Genomic DNA, 21291 nt, shown 5'->3' with positions numbered 1-21291 from the left:
TTCCTAGAGCTCTAGGAACCTCAAACTGAGAATAAGTTATATAGTACGACGCCTCTCTTTAGAGGAAACTGAATTCAATTAGACTGCTTACCCACCTAGTTAATGGCAGAGTTGTACACAGATGTTTTCACAATTCTATCTTTATACAGGTACATTTTATAAACTTTAGAAATCAGATATTTAAACATTGCTAGTCATAATGAAGTGAGAACCCAGGCTCCCTGATTGAGCCTAACTTCTTTTCTAATGATAAGAGGCATAAACAGTCACTTGCTCTACTCCATTATGGGATGTTTTCATACTGCCTGACCACCACTTGTTTTTTCCTTCCTGAATCCATACTTTTACCTTAATAGATTGTCTAGCATGTGTAGAAGATTGTTTATCTCCACACAGAATTCCACTTTTTGCAAAACATTTATATATTAATATTTTTTAAATTCCTTTTAAATTGGATTACATTTTATCATAGGACCATACCAAGTAAATTCTCACTGATGTTGCACTGCCCATGTATAGAAAATCAGAGAGGTGGAGAGAATTAGGGTAAGTAATTTATTTGCAGGGGAGTGGTGTCAAGTTTGCAAATACATTATAGGTAGGCACTGGATGTTTGAAAATAGGAGAATAATTAAGAAGAACTCATGTCATTTACTAATTCTATAATTTGGAATATTCTGGATTGTTTTTAAATATAATCTTCTTATATGTGGAAAACAAGAAGGCAAGTAATTATATCTCTGCTATACATTGTTTCACAAAATTAAACATATAAAAATATACTGGGAAATGCAACAGCAAATAGAATGCTAATAATATTAATAGCAATAGACGGACTTCTCTGGTGGCACAGTGGTTAAGAACCCGTCTGCCAATGCAGGGGACACGGCTTCAAGCCCTGGTCCGGGAAGATCCCACATGTCGCACAGCAACTAAGCCCGTGCACCACAACTACTGAGCCTGCACTCTAGAGCCCACGAGCCACAACTACTGAAGCCCGCACATCACAACTACTGAAGCCCACGCACCGCAATGAAGAGTAGCCCCTGCTTGTCGCAACTAGAGAGAGCCCGTGCGCAGCAACAAAGACCCAATGCAGCCAAAAATAAATAAATAAATATATAAAAAATAAAAAGTAATAGAATATAATGATATTAATAAAAACAGAAACGTTTTTTCATTATATGAGGTATAGAACAATAAATCTACTGTACATTTAGGATCCTCATATTATTATATTTCTTTGTTCCTTTCAATTAACTAATACATACAAAGTTAGGAAACTATATTTGTATAATATATTTACATCATCAGCTGCTGTTCTGTAAGAGTATTACTGTTTTTATCAATTTTAAGATTATAAGGGACACACATGATTAATTCTGATATAGAAATGTATCAAATTGAGGTATAATTCAAACATACTTGGATTATCAGATACCCATGAAAAAGATCTGGTTACCAAAAAAAAGAATTCTACAAGATACAAACCAAAAATTAATATTTATTACTCAGAATATTCTTTTAAATTGTAAGTTATAAAAATAATCTTTTTATAGTATAACTACCTAAATTAAAGAGATTGCAGGTTATTTAATCAACAAAATTAATACTGGTACCCACTATAAATTCTAACACTATTTAAAACAAACTGCAACTAACCAATGCTTCTACAGATACTGATTTAAAATGACAGTGGCAAATTTTGCTCTAAAGCTTAAAAAATACTAGATTGACTTGCTCAATCTTAATAAATGAAACTGATTTGAAAATCTCTATTTGAAAGGAGGATGTCAATTAAGGAATACAGATCCATATGTTTGCTTGAATCTTTAAACTAAAGATTAAGTAATATTACTGTTACCTCTCTCCGTCGAGAAGCCCAACATGTTTGTTTGATCTTCCACACCACAGCGGCCACCAGTAATAAGGATAAAAAACAACTAGAAAATAAAACACAAATAATTTTTGCTTAAAACACTTGCAATGTGTCATGAAATGATAAAAGAATATGTAGAGGATTTAAAAATATATAGAAATAATCACTTTGCCTTGGTAAATATTCAAGCAAAACAGATAAATTAGAAGTTTGTAAAACATTCTCAAGTAAAAGCAAAGTACACAGGTAGAAAAATTATTTATATTCTTTAATATATATTATAGTCTATCTTTCAGATTTTCTCTGTCAGAAGGAATGTAACTCTATAATTCTGTTGGTTTTATACAGCAATAAATTTTTTTAGAATTGCTATTGAGTCATAAAATCTGGCAATTTTATAAATTTAAATATCACACATTTATTCATTTTACCTTTATTAGCAACTATCTTATATCTGAGAATATTCCTGTAGTTCTCAACTGAAGGTGATTTAGCCCTCCCACCCATCCCACCACTGGGACATTTGACTATGTCTAGATACATGTTTGATTATCACACTGGGAGAGAAGTGCAACTTGCGTCTAGTGAGTGTAGCCAGGGATGCTGCTAAACATCCTGCAATGCACAGGACTGCCCCCAATGACAAAGAATTATTCTGTCCAAAATGCCAGTTCTACAGAAGTTGAGAATCCCTTATATATGCTAACGTTTAAATTAAGAAATAATTCAATTACAATGTATATACATGTGGTCAATATGTATTAGGTACCATATGCGATAGACTATGTAAAAGAGGATACTTTTTTAGCAGTAATTTGAGACTGACAAATCTCAAAATAACAGATTTATGTGAATCTGGTTAACCAATCCCAACCATGCATTACTGTTTCTTTTCCCTTCCTTTGCTCTGTGGTCAAAGATTATGCTATGAAAAGACCCAGAAATGAGCAGAACAGTGCCACTATAAATTCACTGGTCACTGACCACTACCAAAAACCTGGTCTTCACCCTTAACTGATCGTCCTTGTACTCATCAATTGATTCACTCATAAGCAGTGTAAATGTTGACACTTTCTACTCTTGTCAAATCCTTAATATATTTTTTCTCCTTGCCTCACTTAAAGAAATCTTAGAATATCTATCAATGATGCTGGCAATGACATTGATAATTCTAGCACTCACCCACTGAGTGCTGAACACATTCCAGATACTGTGCTAGATACATCACACTGATGACTGGGTTTAGTTTTATACGAACATTTCCATATAGGATATATTATTCTTATTTTAGAAAAGAAGAATCCAATGCTCAGAAAAGTTCAAAGTAAACTGCTTATAGTCACACAGGGAGTTTAAATGGTAGAGCCAAAATTCAAAACGAGCCTCATAAGCCTCAGACTCTTTCCTTCCCATCTGTTGGGAACTCTGAACTCTGAGCTTGCACACTATGTCATAACAGTTGTTTTCCATATTCCCCAGTATCAACCACTGAGGTACCTTACTGCTTTTTCCATAATTATCTTTCCCTCTAGTATTTATAAACTCATTCTATTTCACCTAAATTTAAATTTTCAGAAGTGCTCAAGTCCCACATCACCTAAAAAATAAAAAACAATAGCCCTATTTTATTAACCCTGTAGCTTCCTCTAGTTTGTTGAGCAAGTGGTCCATGTAGCCACTTCCACGTCAATTTCCTCATAACCTAGTCTTATTTAACGTCTTATAATTTGGTATCCAATTTGTATACTAATAAAAATGTTAACATTAATAATTAATGTTTATATACTTCGCAACATTTTAGTGGGTACTTCATCATGACTTTCTAAAAATTAAATAAACTAGTCTTTTCTCTATCAACTGTCTTTTACTTCTCAATTGACAATACCAGCCATCCATCCTTTAAAACCCTCCTGAACACTTTATTTTCTTGGCTTCCTTCATCCTTCTTGACACACTATGGAGTCAGTGAAAGTAGACTGCATTCCTGATTCCTTGTTTTAAATTATGGACAGTCCTGAAAATTCATTCACAAGACCATGCTATTATCTATTCTTGCTCTCAGAAAAAGAGCTCAGTTATTCTCATGGCTTCAACTATGACCTCATTTGGAATCATTTCCAAATATAAGTCATTTAACCTGACAAAACGAGAGCATCTTATCATTAGAAGAGATCGATTACATTATTTAGTTCAGACTCCCTCCCAGGAAAGAAATTCCCAGCACAACTCTGATAGTGATCCGGTTCCTAATTAAATACACATAGTAGCTTCTGCTGGCTCATAAGTTGGTGCATTTTATTTTTAGCTAGCTCAAACTATGAAAATTTTCTGTTAAGCTGTCTTTCTAACTTTTATTAATCAGTGCTGCTTCTGTCTCTGGGTTACACTGAATCAGCCATTTCCTTCTTCTTTATTCTAATACTTCTTTATATATTTGAAGACTCTTCTTACATGATTCCTTCTAGTCCACTGGTTCTCAGTCAGGAGAGTTTTGCCCTCCAGGGACATTTGGCAGTGGCTGGAGACATTTTTGGTTGTCACCACTTGGTGGACATCAAGTGGGATGCTGGTAAATATGGTACAATATAGAGGTCAGTCCTCCTCCCCACAACAAAGATTTTCCCAGCCAACCTGCCAATAGTGCCGAAACCCTGTTCTAGTCTGAATTACTGCCACAGCAGTTACACTTCCCTTGTTATATCCAGGTTAACAATGCAACTGTTGAAATATAGTAGTGAGAATCGATACTTTATATATAGTCCAAGGATCCATTTATCTGAATTTAAGTCTTACCATAATACCTTAAGAATTTTAACAAGAGAGATAAATATCACCTCAAATCTACCATGTCCAAACTGTACTCCTGAGTAACATTCATAATAAAAGTAACTAACATCTATTGAGTAATATGTACCAAGTGCTGTGTTATATGTTTTACATGCATTAATTCTATCATTACCACGATCACACATGATATACTGTGTATTCTGTTACGTACTCATTTAAAAGATGAGGAAGTTGAGGTCATGGAGAGTTTACATAAATTGCCTAAGTTACAAAAGTCTTAAATTGCAAGTTCTCCCCTTTCTGCTGACTTCTTGTCTCACCATTACTTTCCAGGTAAAATGTAAAAACACATTCAATTTTATCATCCCTTATATTCAGTCAGATACCGTATCTTGCCAACTGTTTCTCTCACAGTGTCTGCAGTAGTAGACAATAGTACACATACCAAAATTCATTTACATTTAATAATTAAATGTAACCTAAATACCAAAAAGTATTTTAATTTGACAATTTGTAATTCACAATATTCTCCCCCCAAAATAGTTACATGATCAAGATTCAGTTTAGGACAGTGAAGACTTGCTGAATTTCTCCAGAGGGAACTTAAATTCCTTCTGATCTAAATTTCATGATACAAGTGAAGAGTGTCACTTTTATAATGATAGAGGAAGCCAGTATAAAATTTATCAGTTTTCATGATTTTACCTCCTTGAGAAGAGGAGATATACACTTTAGGAGTTTGTTATGCTTTCTATGTAAATTCATGTTAGGCTGGTAATAAAAAGTAATAAAAAGAAAATATTCTTCTAATAATATACTATTATAGGAATAGATATGGGATTATACCAGCAGAGACACCGAGAGTTTAAACTAAAGGGTACAGAGAAAACAAGATGGAATGAAAGAAGGTTTTCAGGCTTCTTGGATTCTATGGGATGGGAACATAGAGCTGTTCAGTTGGAAGCAGGCTTTATCCTTTAAGAAAAGGGAAGAACGACCCAGAAGGGAATCAGAGAGCTTTCGGGCTCCCACTCCAACCACAGGCCCAGGGGGCAAGGGTGGATCCTCCTCAGTTTCAAAGGGTGGAGCCTCTTGGGTTTTACAGGACCAGGATACCCCGCCAAGAGCCTTGGCGCCAAGGCTGTAGCACAGTGCTGCAGCATCAGGGCCACCTTGCCAAGCTAACGTGGCAGGGCCGTACCACACAGCTATGGGGTGGCGTTGCCACCTCAGGGGACCTGGAAGTAGAGCACTGAACCAAGGAGGGTTATTCTCACATCTTTAAGTTTGATGGGATTAGCCTTCCTTGGGACCCATTGCCCCTTTCTTCCTTTACTTTTCTTCCTTTTGAAATGGGAATATCTATTCTATGCCTATACCACCGTGGTATTTTGGAATCACATAGTTTGCCTGGTTTCACAGGCTCACAACTAGAGAGGAATTTTGCCTTGGGTTAACTTGTACCCCAAATCTCACCCATATCTGATTTAGACGATATTCAGATGAGACTTCAGACTTTAGTGTTGATTCTGGAATGAATTAAGCCTTTTGGGATTGCTGGGATGAAATAAATGTACTTTGCATGCAATAAAGACATGATTTAGGGGGCTAGAGGCAGAATGCTACAAATGTTCCTCCAAAAGTTGTATGTTGAAGCCCTAACCCCCAATGTGATCATACTTAGAGATAGGAAATTTGGATGTAACTAAAGTTGAATGAGGTCATAATGGTAGAGCCCTGAGCCAGCAGAATTAGTGTCCTCATAAGAAGAAACACCAGAGAGCTTGTGCTCTCTCCCCAAGCACTTGTACCGAGAAAAGGCCACGTGAACATACACCAAGAAGGCGGTCATCTACAGGCCAAGAAGAAAGCTCTCACCAGAAGCAAACCATGCTGGCACTCAGATCTTAGACTTCCCAGTCTCCAAAACTGTGAGATTATAAACTTTCTGTTGTTAAAGTCACTCAGTCTGTGTTAGTTGTTTACGGTAGCCTGAGCAGACTAAGACACTCCCCAAAGTCAAAAGGAAGAATAACTCCCAGGTTTGTTCTGGTCAGGGCCCGGGCTACATTTCTTTCTGTTTTCTGACATACACTCTGTTGTGCCTCAGCTTTATTCTCAGGCTTGTTTTTCCCTTAGATACAAAAACGAATGCCGCAGTTCCAGAGTTCTATCACATACCATTATACATGCCCACTCTTCGCCAATCACTTGGCGAATTGAAGGGTATGCACTTACTGGCTTTAGCCCATCCATGAAGCTGGTGAGGGATCAATTCCTCCCAAATTGAATCCTCACTGCATAGCCACATGGAAGCAGTTAAATGAAGGCTGGGAAAGACTCCATAAAATCTACTTCTGCTATCATTTATGTAAAATTCATAGAAAAACACCTAAATGAACCTCCCCAAAACTGGTAACAGATTTACAAATCTAAAGAGCACATTTGATAACTCTTCAATCCTTTCTTGAAATATTTTACAGAAAATAGAGTGCTCTAAAGCCTCCTTGGCAAAGTATTAAAAAGGCAAGGAACATAAAGTAAGGAAGACCTTCCTGGTTAATTACTCCTGTTACAAATCATGTACCTGGATAAAACCTTAATCTCACAAACTTGCACCAAAAATTATAAAGATCAATGTATACAGTGCTCTTTTCTACATTCAACTTTTATTTAAAGCATACCTTTTGAAACCATGTAGTCAGAATAAAAGTTTCAATTACAAAATTCCCTTAATATTTTTAAAGTAGTAAATGCTCTTCTTAAAAAGCTTTCCTAAAGCACTAATGCATAACACACATAGAGAAATCATAAGTATACAGCTCAATGAATTATCGCAAAGAAAATATACCCATGTAACCACCACCCCAGTAAAGAAATAGTTCTTTGCCCATCCCTATTCATCAGAGGTCACTAGCATAATGATTTTTAACACCATAGTGTGTTTCTGCCTATTTCTGAACTTTACACAAATGGAATCCTGAAATATTCATTCTTTTGTTTCTAGCTTCTTTTGTTCAAAACTATGTTAGTGAATGCCATCCATATTGTTCTTTTAGGATTAGTTTGTTCTTTTCATTGCCCCATATTCTATTATTTTTAGGTATTTGGGTTATTCCAATGTTTTGGCTATTTAAAACACACTGCTATAAATATGCTTAACATGACCTTTGATGGAATGGAATTGTTGGATCACAGAGTATGGGTAAGCTCAACTTTAGAATACAGTCAAATTGTTTTCAAAGTTGTTGCACCGACTTCTAGACTACCAGAAGTGTCTAGAGTTCCACAACCACTCCAACATTTGATATCATCTATCTTGTTCTTTTTAGCCACTATAATGGGTGAATAGTAAATAGTATTATATTGTGGTTTTATAATTTGCATTCCCTGGTAAAAATTAAATGGAGCACATATTTATATTTTGTTAGCCACTTATCCTTTTTTGTGAAGTGCTTATTCAAGTCTCTTGCCATTTTGGGGGTGGGGAGTTGAGTTTTAAGACTGCTTTTTATTGATTTATATGAGTTATATATTGTGACTATAAGGCCTTTATCCTTTATATAGGTTGTGAATATTTTATACTACTGCATGGCTTGACTTTTCACAATGTTAATGACATCTTCTGACAACAAAAATTGTTAGTTTTACTGTAGTCTAATTTTATTGAAGTGCTTTGTGTGTCTGTTTAAGAAATTTTCCCAGTTCTAAAGATGTGAAGAAGAATTCTCATATTACCTTCTAGATGATACTTCATTGTTTTTCCTTTTCTCCTGGTATTTATTTTTATAATTAGTATGAGGTAGGAGTCAAATGTTACTTTTCTCCATATGGATGGTTAACAGATCCAACACCTGATAAAGTTTTTCTTAAAGCTATAAATAAATATTGACAGACAGTCCTTGACCTGCTAACCACACTGAAGAATGGCGCACTTCCATCACAGCCCTTTCTGCTGTATCAAATTTACAGAGGGACTGAGGTCTTATTTGTATCTTATAGAAAATGCTGATATTCTCTATAGAGATATTTTACTTTAGACATCTGTAGGCTGCGCTTACAATGTACCCAAAGCTTTTTCAGTGCTATTTGAGTCTGCCATGTGGGTTCAGTCTGGGGCCTGGGCAGAGTTCTAACCATTAGCTGCTTCTCAAATTCTTTGGTATACTAATTACGATAACAGCCTCACATGGAAAATCCCAGAAGTTCAACTTTATGGGATGGCTTTTCTCTCTCTGTTATTTCCCAGACTTTTTCTGGTTCTCTGGGCTTCACTTTTCCATCCTCTGGCCAGAAACTACCCGCTTCTGTGACTGTGCCACATTCTGCATTGGGAGGACAGAGAAGAGGGAAAAGCAATGGATTTGTATTGACCCTCTTGTACCTACAGCTCCGCGTTATGTAGAAGATTCCCAACCCTTGGAAATTTGGCTCTAGCAGCTTCCTGGCCGTTTTTGCTGCAGCCAATGTTCCTGCTTCAAGACTGTTTGGAATTGGGGGTAAGTATTTAAAAAAGAGAGGAAAATTAGGGGGTGGATCTCCCCTACTCTCTGAGCTTCAAGCACAAGTCAGAACTAGAGTATTTTTCCAGGATGTTTTCTGCATTGAGGCTCAAGGCAGGGGATACTGGAGGAATAAATGGTTAACTTCCAAATATTTCAGGGTGCTCTGAATTCTGCTGTTCTTCCCTGATCTGCCTGATGATACTTACTTTTCACAATTACCAGATAGCTGCCCATGCATATCATCCAGGTTTTATAGTTGAGACCCATGGGACATAAAGAGAGATGTATGTTTATGTAGTGTTTCCTGGAACTGGAAGCCTGATGGTGAATGGATTTTTGACAGAGCTGCAAAGGCATTTCAAAAGAGAAAGACCAGTCTTTTCCAAAGGCTGTAAAAATTGGATATCCATATGCAAAATAATGAACCTTGACCTATACCTCAATCATAAACAATAACTAAAATGGATCATAGACTCATAAACAAAAGATATCTGAAATGGATCACAGACTTAAATGTACAATGTAAAAGTACAAAACTCTTAGAAGGAAACCTATGTGACACTGAGTAGGCAAAGAGTTCTTATATGACACCAAAAGCACAACTTATAAAAGAAAAAAAAATACATTGGATTTTATCAAAATTAAAACATTTTTTTTTCTCCACAAAAGACACTGTTAAAAGAACAAAAATACAAGTCAAAGTCTGGGAGAAAATTATATCAAATCACACTTCTGGCAGAAGATTTACATCCAGACATATAAAGAATACTCAACCCCAAGAATAAGAAAACAAACAATAAAAAATAGGCCAAAAATCTGCAAAGACACTTAACCAAGTAAGATAAAAGTGGCTAATAAGTACATGAAAAGATATTCAGTGTCATTAGCCATTAGGGAAATGCAGATTAAAATCATAAGATACCACCACACACCTATTTGAATGGCTATAATAAAAAATACTGACAAGACCAAGCACTGAGGATGTGGAACAACTGAAACCTTCATACTTTGCTGGTGGCAAGGCAAAATGATACAGTCACTCTGAAAAATAGTGGCAGTTATTATAAAGATAAACATACATTTGCTATATGATTCAGCAATCCCACTTCCAGAAATTTATCCTAAAGAAGTGAAAACTTACGTCTGCACAAAACCTATACAAGTATGTACCTTGTCCACGGCAGCATTATTCATAGCTGCTGAAAAGTATAACAATTCTTATCTATCAAAGGGTGGATGGATAAACAAACTTGAGTATATTCATACAATGGAATACCACTTAACAACAAAAATGAAATGGACTATTGATGGAAAAAACCAACTTGAATAAATCTCAAATGCAGTATGCTAAGGGAAAGAAACCAGTCTCAGGAGGTTACATACTGTATGATTCCATGTATATGACATTCTGGGAAAGGCAAAACTATGGGTTTATGGCTGAGGAAAAAGCCTGACTGTAAAGGAAGCCCTATGAAGGATTCTTTGAGATTCTGGAACTGGTCTATATCCTGATAGAGCTGATGATTACAAGAAACTATAGAGAGGAGCTTCAAGATGGCGGAAGAGTAAAACACGGAGATCACCTTCCTCCCCACAGATACATCAGAAATACATCTACATGTAGAACAACTCCTACAGAACACCTACTGAACACTGGCAGAAGACCTCAGACCTCCCAAAAGGCAAAAAACGCCCCACGTACCTGGGTAGGGTAAAAGAAAAAAGAGAGACAAAGCATAGGGACGGGACCTGCACCAGTGGGAGGGAGCTGTGAAGGAGGAAAGGTTTCCACACACTAGGAAGCCCCTTCGCAGGCAGAGACTGCGGGTGGCGGAGGGGGAAGCTTCGGAGCCGCAGAGGAGAGCACAACAACAGGGGCGCAGAGGGCAAAGTGGGGAGATTCCCGCACAGAGGATCAGGGCCGACCGGCACTCACCTGGCCGAGAGGCTTGTCTGCTCACCCGCTGGGGCAGGCGGGGCTGGGAGCTGAGGCTCAGGCTTCGGTTGGAGCGCCAGGAAAGGACTGGGGTTGGCGGTGTGAACACAGCCTGAAGGGGGTTACTGCGCCACGGCTAGCCGGGAGGGAGTCTGGGAAAAAAGGTCTAGGAGCTGCCTAAGAGACAAGAGACTTTTTCTTGCCTCTTTGTTTCCTGGTGCGCGAGGAGAGAGGATTAAGAGCGCCACTTAAAGGAGCTCCAGAGACGGGCACGAGCCGCAGCTATCAGCGCGGACCCCAGAGACGGGCATGAGACGCTAAGGCTGTTGCTGCCGCCACCAAGAAGCCTGTGTGCGAGCATAGGTCACTATCCACACCCCCCTTCCGGGGAGCCTGTGCAGCCCGCCACTGCCAGGGTCCCGGGATCCAGGGACAACTTCCCCGGGAGAACGCACGGCGCGCCTCAGGCTGGTGCAACGTCATGCCGGCCTCTGCCGCCGCAGGCTCACCCCGCATCCGTACCCCACTCTCCCCCCAGCCTGAGCCCCCGAATCAGCTGCTCCTTTAACCTCGCCCTGTCTGAGCAAAGAACAGACGCCCTCAGGCGACCTACACAGGGCGGGGGGGGGGGGGCACGGGAAGGGCAAATCCAAACCTGAACCCCGGGAGCTGTGCAAACAAAGAAGACAAAGGGAAATCTCTCCCAGCAGCCTCAGGAGCAGCAGATTAAGTCTCCACAATCAACTTGATGTACCCTGCATCTGTGGAATACCTGAATAGACAACGAATCATCCCAAATTGAGGAGGTAGACTTTGGGAGCAACGATATATACATTTTTTCCCCCTTTTCTCTTTTTGTGAGTGTGTATGTGTATTCTTTTCTGTGTGATTTTGTCTGTCTAGCTTTGCTTTTACCATTTGTCCTATGGTTCTGTCTGTCTTTTTTTTTACTTACAAGTTTTTTTTCTTAATAATTATTTTTTATTTTAATAACTTTATTTTATCTTCTTTCTTTCTTTCTATTTTCTCTCCCTTTTATTCTGAGCCTTGTGGATGAAAGGCTCTTGGTGCTCCAGCCAGGTGTCAGGGCTGTGCCACTGAGGTGGAAGAGCCAAGTTCAGGACACTGGACCACAAGAGACCTCCCAGCTCCACGTAATATCTCCTAGAGATCTCCTTCTCAACGCCAAGACCCAGTTTCACTCAACAACCAGCAAGCTACAGTGATGGACACCCTATGCCAAACAACTAGCAAGACAGGAACAGAGACCCATCCATTCACAGAGAGGTTGCCTAAAATCATAATAAGGCCACAGACACCCCAATACACATCACAAGACGTGGACCTGCCCACCAGAAGGACAAGATCAAGCCTCATCCACCAGAACACAGGCACTAGGTCCCCTCCACCAGGAAACCTACACACCCTCTGAACCAACCACCTTAGCCACTGGGGACAGACACAAAAACAACGGGAACTACGAACCTGCAGCCTGTGAAAAGGAGACCCCAAACACAATAAGATAAGCAAAATGAAAAGACAGAAAAACACAGATGAAGGAGCAAGATAAAAACCCACCAAACCTAACAAATGAGGAGAAAATAGGCAGTCAACCTGAAAAAGAATTGAGAATAGTGATAGCAAAGATGATCCAAAATCTTGGAAACAGAATGGAGAAAATATAAGAAACGTTTAACAAGGACCTAGAAGAACTAAAGAGCAAACAAACAAAGGTGAACAACACAGTAAATGAAATTTAAAACTCTCTAGAGGGATCAACAGCAGAATAACTGAGGCAGAAGAATGGATAAGTGACCTGGAAGATAAAATAGTGGAAATAACTACTGCAGAGCAGAATAAAGAAAAAAGAATGAAAAGAATTGAGGACAGTCTCAGAGACCTCTGGGACAACATTAAACACACCAACATTCGAATTATAGGGTTCCCGGAAGAAGAAGAGAAAAAGAAAGGGACTGAGAAAATACTTGAAGAGATTATAGTTGAAAACTTCCCTAATATGGGAAAGGAAATAGTTAATCAAGTCCAGGAAGCACAGAGAGTCCCATACAGGATAAATCCAAGGAGAAACACGCCAACACACATACTAATCAAACTATCAAAAATTAAATACAAAGAAAAAATATTAAAAGCAGCAAGGGAAAAACAACAAGTAACACATAAGGGAATCCCCATAAGGTTAACAGCTGATCTTTCAGCAGAAACTCTGCAAGCCAGAAGGGAGTGGCAGGACATATTTAAAGTGATGAAGGAGAAAAACCTACAACCAAAATTACCCAACAAGGATCTCATCCAGATTTGATGGAGAAATTAAAAGCTTTACAGACAAGCAAAAGCTAAGAGAACTCAGCACCACCAAACCAGATTTACAACAAATGCTAAAGGAACTTCTCTAGACAGGAAACACAAGAGAAGGAAAAGACCTACAATAATAAACCCAAAACAATTAAGAATATGGTAATAGGAACATACATATCGATAATTACCTTGAACGTAAATGGATTAAATGCTCCAAAAGACATAGACTGGCTGAATGGACACAAAAACAAGACCCATATATATGCTGTATACAAGAGACCCACTTCAGACCTAGGGACACATACAGACTGAAAGTGAGGGGATGGAAAAACATATTCCATGCAAATGGAAATCAAAAGAAAGCTGGAGTAGCAATTCTCAGATCAGACAAAATAGACTTAAAACAAAGACTATTACAAGAGACAAAGAAAGACACTACATAATAATCAAGGGATCAATCCAAGAAGAAGATATAACAATTGTAAATATTTATGCACCCAACATAGAAGCACCTCAATACATAAGGCAAATACCAACAGCCATAAAAGGGGAAATCGACAGTAACACAACCATAGTAGGGAACTTTAACACCCCACTTTCACCCATGGACAGATCATCCAAAATGAAAAGAAATAAGGAAACACAAGCTTTAAATGATACATTAAACAAGATGGACTTAATTGATATTTATAGAAAATTCCATCCAAAAACAACAGAATACACATTCTTCTCAATTGCTCATGGAACATTCTCCAGGATTGAGCATATCTTGGGTCACAAATCAAGCCTTGGTAAATTTAACAAAACTGAAATCGTATCAAGTATCTCCTGACCACAACGCTGAGACTAGATATCAATTACAGGAAAAAATCTGTAAGAAATAGAAACATATGGAGGCTATACAACACACTACTTAATAACCAAGAGATCACTGAAGAAATCAAAGAGGAAATCAAAAAGTACCTAGAAACAAATGACAATGAAAACACAACGACACAAAACCTATGGGATGCAGCAAAAGCAGTTCTAAGAGGGAAGTTTACAGCTATACAAGCCTACCTTAAGAAACAAGAAACATCTCAAATAAACAACCTAACCTTACACCTAAAGCAATCAGAGAAAGAAGAACAAAAAACCCTGAAAGTTAGCAGAAAGAAAGAAATCATAAAGATCAGATCAGAAATAAATGAAAAAGAAATGAAGGAAATGACAACAAAGATCAATAAAACTAAAAGCTGGTTCTTTGAGAACATAAACAAAATTGATAAACCATTAGCCAGACTCATCAAGAAAAAAAGGGAGAAGACTCAAATCAATAGAATTAGAAATGAAAAAGGAGAAGTAACAACTGACACTGCAGAAATACAAAGGATGATGAGAGATTACTACAAGCAACTGTATGCCAATACAGTGGACAACCTGGAAGAAATGGACAAATTCTTAGAAATGCACAACCTTCTGAGACTGAACCAGGAAGAAATAGAAAATATGAACAGACCAATTACAAGCACTGAAATTGAAACTGTGATTAAAAATCTTCCAACAAACAAAAGCCCAGGACCAGATGGCTTCACAGGTGAATTCCATCAAACATTTAGAGAAGAGCTAACACCTATCCTTCTCAAACTCTTCCAAAATATAGCAGAGGGAGGAACACTCCCAAACTCATTCTACGAGGCCACCATCACTCGAATACCAAAATGAGACAAAGATGTCACAAAGAAAGAAAACTACAGGCCAATATCACTGATGAACATAGATGCAAAAACCGTCAACAAAATACTAGCAAACAGAATCCAACAGCACATTAAAAGGATCATACACCATGATCAAGTGGGGTTTATCCTAGGAATGCAAGGATTCTTCAATGTACGCAAATCAATCAATGTGATACACCATATTAACAAACTGAAGGAGAAAAACCATATGATCATCTCAATAGATGCAGAGAAAGTTTTCAACAAAATTCAACACCCATTTATGATAAAAATCCTCCAGAAAGTAGGCATAGAGGGAACTTTCCTCAACATAATAAAGGCTATATATGACAAACCCACAGCCAACATCGTCCTCAATGGTGAAAACCTGAAACCATTTCCACTAAGATCAGGAACAATACAAGACTGCCCACTCTCACCACCATTATTCAACAGAGTTTTGGAAGTTTTAGCCACAGCAATCAGAGAAGAAAAAGAAATAAAAGGAATCCAAATCAGAAAAGAAGAAGTAAAGCTGTCACTCTTTGCAGATGACATGATACTACACATACAGAATCCTATAGATGCTACCAGAAAACTACTAGAGGTAATCAATGAATTTGGTAAAGTAGTAGGATACAAAATTAATGCACAGAAATCTACTGCATTCCTATACACTAATGATGAAAAATCTGAAAGTGAAATTAAAAAAACACTCCCATTTACCATTGCAACAAAAAGAATAAAATATCTAGGAATAAACCTACCTAAGGAGACAAAAAGACCTGTAGGCAAAAAATTATAAGGCACTGATGAAAGAAATTAAAGATGATACAAATAGGTGGAGAGATATACCATGTTCTTAGATTGGAAGAACCAACATTGTGAAAATGACTCTACTACCCAAAGCAATCTACAGATTCAATGCAATCCCTATCAAACTACCACTGCCATTTTTCACAGAACTAGAACAAAAAACTTCACAATTTGTATGGAAACACAAAAGATCCCGAATAGCCAAAGTAATCTTGAGAAAGAAAAACGGAGCTGGAGGAAACAGGCTCCCTGGCTTCAGACTATACTACAAAGCTACAGTAATCAAAAGAGTATGGTAGGGGTACAAAAACAGAAATATAGATCAATGGAACAGGATAGAAAGCCCAGAGATAAGCCCATGCATATATGGCCACCTTATCTTTGATAAAGGAGGCAAGAATATACAGTGGAGCAAAACCAGCCTCTTCAGTAAGTGGTGCTGGGAAAACTGGACAGCTACATGTAAAAGAATGAAATTAGAACACTCCCTAACACCATACACAAAAATAAACTCCAAATGGATTAAAGACCTAAATATAAGGCCAGACGCCATCAAACTCTTAGAGGAAAACACAGGCAGAACACTCTGACATAAATGACAGCATGATCCTTTTTGACCCACCTCCTAGAGAAATGGAAATAAAAACAAAAATAAACAAATAGGACCTAATGAAACTTAAAAGCTTTTGCACAGCAAAAGAAACCATAAACAAGACGAAAAGGCAACCCTCAGATTGGGAGAATATATTTGCAAATGAAGCAACTGACAACGAATTAATCTCTGAAACATATAAGCAACTCATGCAGCTCAATGTCAAAAAAATAAATAACCCAATCCAAAAGTGGGCAGAAAACCTAAATAAACATTTCTCCAAAGAAGATATACAGACTGCCAACAAACACATAAAAGAATGCTCAACATCATTAATCATCAATCATTAGAGAAATGCAAATCAAAACTACAATAAGATATCATCTCACACCAGTCAAAATGGCCATCATCAAAAAATCTACAAACAATAAATGCTGGCAAGAGTGTGGAGAAAAGGGAACCCTCTTGCACTGTTGGTGGGAATGTAAATTGATACAGCCACTATGGAGAACAGTATGGAGGTTCCTTAAAAAACTAAAAATAGAACTACCATACGACCCAGCAATCCCACTACTGGGCATATACCCTGAGAAAACCGTAATTCAAGAAGAGTCATGTACCAAAATGTTCATTGCAGCTCTATTTACAATAGCCAGGACATGGAAGCAACGTTAAGTGTCCATCAACAGATGAATGCATAAAGAAGATGTGGCATACATATACAATGGAATATTACTCAGCCATAAAAAGGAACGAAACTGAGTTATTTGTAGTGAGGTGGATGTGCCTAGAGACTGTCATACAGAGTGAAGTAAGTTAGAAAGAGAAAAACAAATACCGTATGCTAACACATATATATGGAATCTGAAGGAAAAAAAATAGAAGAACCTAGGGGCAAGATGGGAATAAAGAGGCAGACCTACTACAGAATGGACTTGAGGATACGGGGAGGGGGAAGGGTATGCTGGGACAAAGTGAGACAGTGGCATGGACATATATATACTACCAAACGTAAAAGAGATAGCTAGTGGGAAGCAGCCACATAGCACCGGGAGATCAGCTTGGTGCTTTGTGACCACCTAGAGGGGTGGGATAGGGAGGGTGGGAGGTAGGGAGATGCAAGAGGGAAGAGATATGGGGACATATGTATATGTATAACTGATTCACTTTGTTATAAAGCAGAAACTAACACACCATTGTAAAGCAATTATACTCCAATAAAGATGTTAAAAAAAAAAAAAGAACCCACCTGTCAATGCAGGGGACACTGTTTTGAGCCCTGGTGCAGGAAGATCCCACATGCCGTGGAGCAACTAAACCTGTATGCCACAACTACTGAGCCTGTGCTCTAGAGCCCGCGCACCACAACTACTGAAGCTTGCACACCTAGAGCCTGTGCTCCGCAACAAGAGAAGCCACTGCAGTGAGAAGCCCACACACCGCAACGAAGAGTAGCCCCCACTCTCCGCAACTAGAGAAAGCCCACAGGCAGCAATGAAGACCCAACACAGTCAAAAATAAATAAAATAAATTTTTAAAATAAAATAAACAAATGGGACCTAAGTAAACTGAAAAGCTTCTGCACAGCAAAAGAAACCATAAACAAAATGAAAAGACAACCCACAGAATGGGGAAAAGTATTTGCAAAGAAAGAAATTGACAAGGTATTAATCTCCAAAGTATACAAACAGCTCATGCAGCTCTATGTCAAAAAAACGAACAACACAATCATAAGATAGGCAGAAGATCTAAATAGACATTTCTCCAAAGAAGACATACAGATGGCCAAAAAGCACATGAAAAGATGCTCAACATCACTCATCATCAGAGAAATGCAAATCAAAACTACAATAAGGTATCACCTCACACAGGTCAGAATGGCCACCATCATAAAGTCTACAAACAATAAATGCTGGAGAGGGTGTGGAGAAAAGGTAACCCTCTTGCACTGGTGGTGGGAATGTAAATTGATATAACCACTATGGAGTACAGTATGGAGGTTCCTTAAAAAACTAAAAATAGAACTACCATACGACCCAGCAATCCCACTATTGGACATACATCTGGAGAAAACCATAATCCAAAAGGATACATGCACCCCAATGTTCAATGCAGCCCTGTTTATAATAGCCAAGACATGGAAGCAACCTACGTGTCCATCAACAGAGGACTGGATAAAGAAGATGTGGTACATATATACAATGGAATACTACTCAGCCATAAAAAGAATGAAATAATGCCATTTGCAGCAACATGGATGGACCTAGAGATTATCATACTAAGTGAAGTAAGTCAGAGAAAGACAAATATCATATGATATCGCTTATATGTGGAATCTAAAAAAAGGTATAAATGAACTAATTTACAAAGCATAAAGAGTCACAGACGTGGAAAACAAACTTATGGTTACTGGGGAGGAAGGGCGAGAGAGACAAACTGGGAGATTGGGATTGACATATACACATTACTATATATATAAAACAGATAACTAATAAGGACCTATTCTATAGCACAGGGAACTCTACTCAATACTCTGTAAAGACCTATATGCGAAAAGAATCTAAAAAAGAGTGGATATATGTATATGTATAACTGATTCACTTTGCTGTACAGCAGAAACTAACACAGCATTATAAATCAACTATACTCCAATAAAATTTTTTTAAATAAAAGAAACCATACATATTTTAGAATTCATATGGCTGTATCCCCCCAAATGGAATTTTACTGCACGTAAATTTTAAAACACTTTACAAAGGAATGAAAGACAAAACAAAACCAAACAAGAAATAAACCAGATACCTCTGAAGAAAAAGCGCCTGCAATATAATAAATTTGTGGAGAATAATATGAGAGGAGGCAGATAATTTGGCCTGGTTTCAGAGGAACTTGTAAGTCTAGTCTGAATTATATTATAAATGTGAAAGGAAGCTTTTAAACAATGGATTCTTATAATTCAATTTATGTTAAAAAATCACTTTGGTTGTTTTGAATAAAATAGACTGATAGACAGAAGGAAGAATCAGGGCTTATGTAGGGGATTAAGGAAAGAGAAATGTATTTAGTTAATTCCCAGGTATTGAAGTTAGGATAATAGTGGCAACCGTAACTGAGCTAGAGAATACTAGAAAAAAGAGCTGTTTGCCAAGACAGCAAGTTTAATTTAGGATATGTTGATTTTGAAGTATACTAGGCAATATGTTAGTGAAAGAACTAAGTTTCAGTCTATACTGTTCCAAACTTCAGCACTAAAAATTAGACATGGAGCACTGGTTTAGCTAAGTTGCAATAAACTTTGTGCAATTACTATTTTACTCGAGCTATATTTGATATTTTGGTTTAAAAGAAGAGTTGGGATCTAAATATCTGTTTTCTTCTACAGCAAAGTCAGGGAGAGAATTCCTGAAGAAACCTCCAGTATAATAAGATGTAATTTATGGTTTCTACTTAGAGAAATCTGTATCTTAAGGCTTCATTTCTATTAACATAGCCATTATCATAATCTCACTTTTGAAAAGGAGGACTTCTATTTTTCATTCTTCCCAGAGTTCTTCGTTCTTGCGCCATTTAAAAAAAATTTTTTTATACCACATACTCCTGGGATATGCCACTTTGATGTAGGCATTCTGTTACCAATGATTTCGGTTTACTTCTCTCCCTGTAGGGAGTTACATCCTTCCTTTTTCTCTTTTGAAATATCTTCATGGACAACATCATTGTTTCATTTCCCTAAATCTTGGTCACAGTGCTTATTTTTCATTATTCTTCCCACTCACATGATCACTTCTGTAGGGTCATCTTTGATTATTCTTGTTTTTTAATTGCCTAACTCCTAATTTTTCTTTCTTTTTCTATTCTTTAAATTCCTCTAATTAATTAAAATCCCTTCTGGATCCTCCAAAATAGCATCATCATCTCTTTTGGCACTTTATATGCACTAAGATGGCTATAATAAAAAAGAGATAAAAAGAAGTGTTACTGAGAATATGGAAAAATTGGAACCCTCATACATTCCTGGTGAGAATGTAAAATGGCACATCTTCTTTGGAAAATAGTTTGCCAGTTTCTCACAATGTTAAATCTAGAGTTACTATATGACCCATCAATGCCACTCCTAGGTATATACTCAAGAGAAATAAAAACGTTATCGCCACAAAAAAACATGGACACAAATCTTCATAGTGGCATAATTCACATGAGCCAAAAAGAGGAAAACACCCAAATGCTCATCACTGAAAAAGGGGAAATAAAATGTGTCATATCCATACAACGGAATGGTATTTAGCGATAAAAAGCAATGATATACTGATACATACAACATCATGGATAAACCCTGTAAACACTGTGATAAGTGATAGAAGCTTGTCACAAAAGAACAAATATTGTATGATTTTAATTAGTATATGAAAATGTTCAGAATAGGAAAATCTATATACAGGAACTAGATTAGTGATTGTCTAAAACTTAGGGTGTGGGAGAGGGATGGGAAGTGACTGCAAATGTGTACAGTTTCTTTTTGGGGTGATGAAAATGTTCTAAAATTGACTGTGATAATGGCTACAGAGCTATTGAATTGTGCACTTTAAATGGGTGAATTGTACTGTATATGAATTATATCTCAATAAGGCTATTTTAAAAAATAAAATTAGAAATTAGAAAATGAATTTAAAATTAGACAATTGTATGTAAAAGTGAAAGTTTCGAATTTTCTAGTGTTCTTATATGATTCAGGAGTAAAACAAGACACCGATTAACATTATTAC

At 37.4% G+C, this 21291-nt stretch overlaps 1 protein-coding gene across 1 annotated transcript in view; it reads right to left on the bottom strand.

Moving 5' to 3' along the window:
* Positions 1 to 21291, bottom strand: part of ATRNL1 (attractin like 1) — a 702872-nt gene that overhangs the window by 391803 nt on the left and 289778 nt on the right. The window contains exon 26 of the mRNA XM_032609094.1: positions 1865 to 1943. Coding sequence (XP_032464985.1) covers positions 1865 to 1943 — 79 coding nt within the window. The remainder of the gene's footprint in view (positions 1 to 1864; positions 1944 to 21291) is intronic.

Source organism: Phocoena sinus, chromosome 16 (assembly GCF_008692025.1).
Source record: "Phocoena sinus isolate mPhoSin1 chromosome 16, mPhoSin1.pri, whole genome shotgun sequence".
NCBI lineage: Eukaryota > Metazoa > Chordata > Mammalia > Artiodactyla > Phocoenidae > Phocoena > Phocoena sinus.
This window is presented reverse-complemented; position numbering and strand designations above follow the sequence as displayed.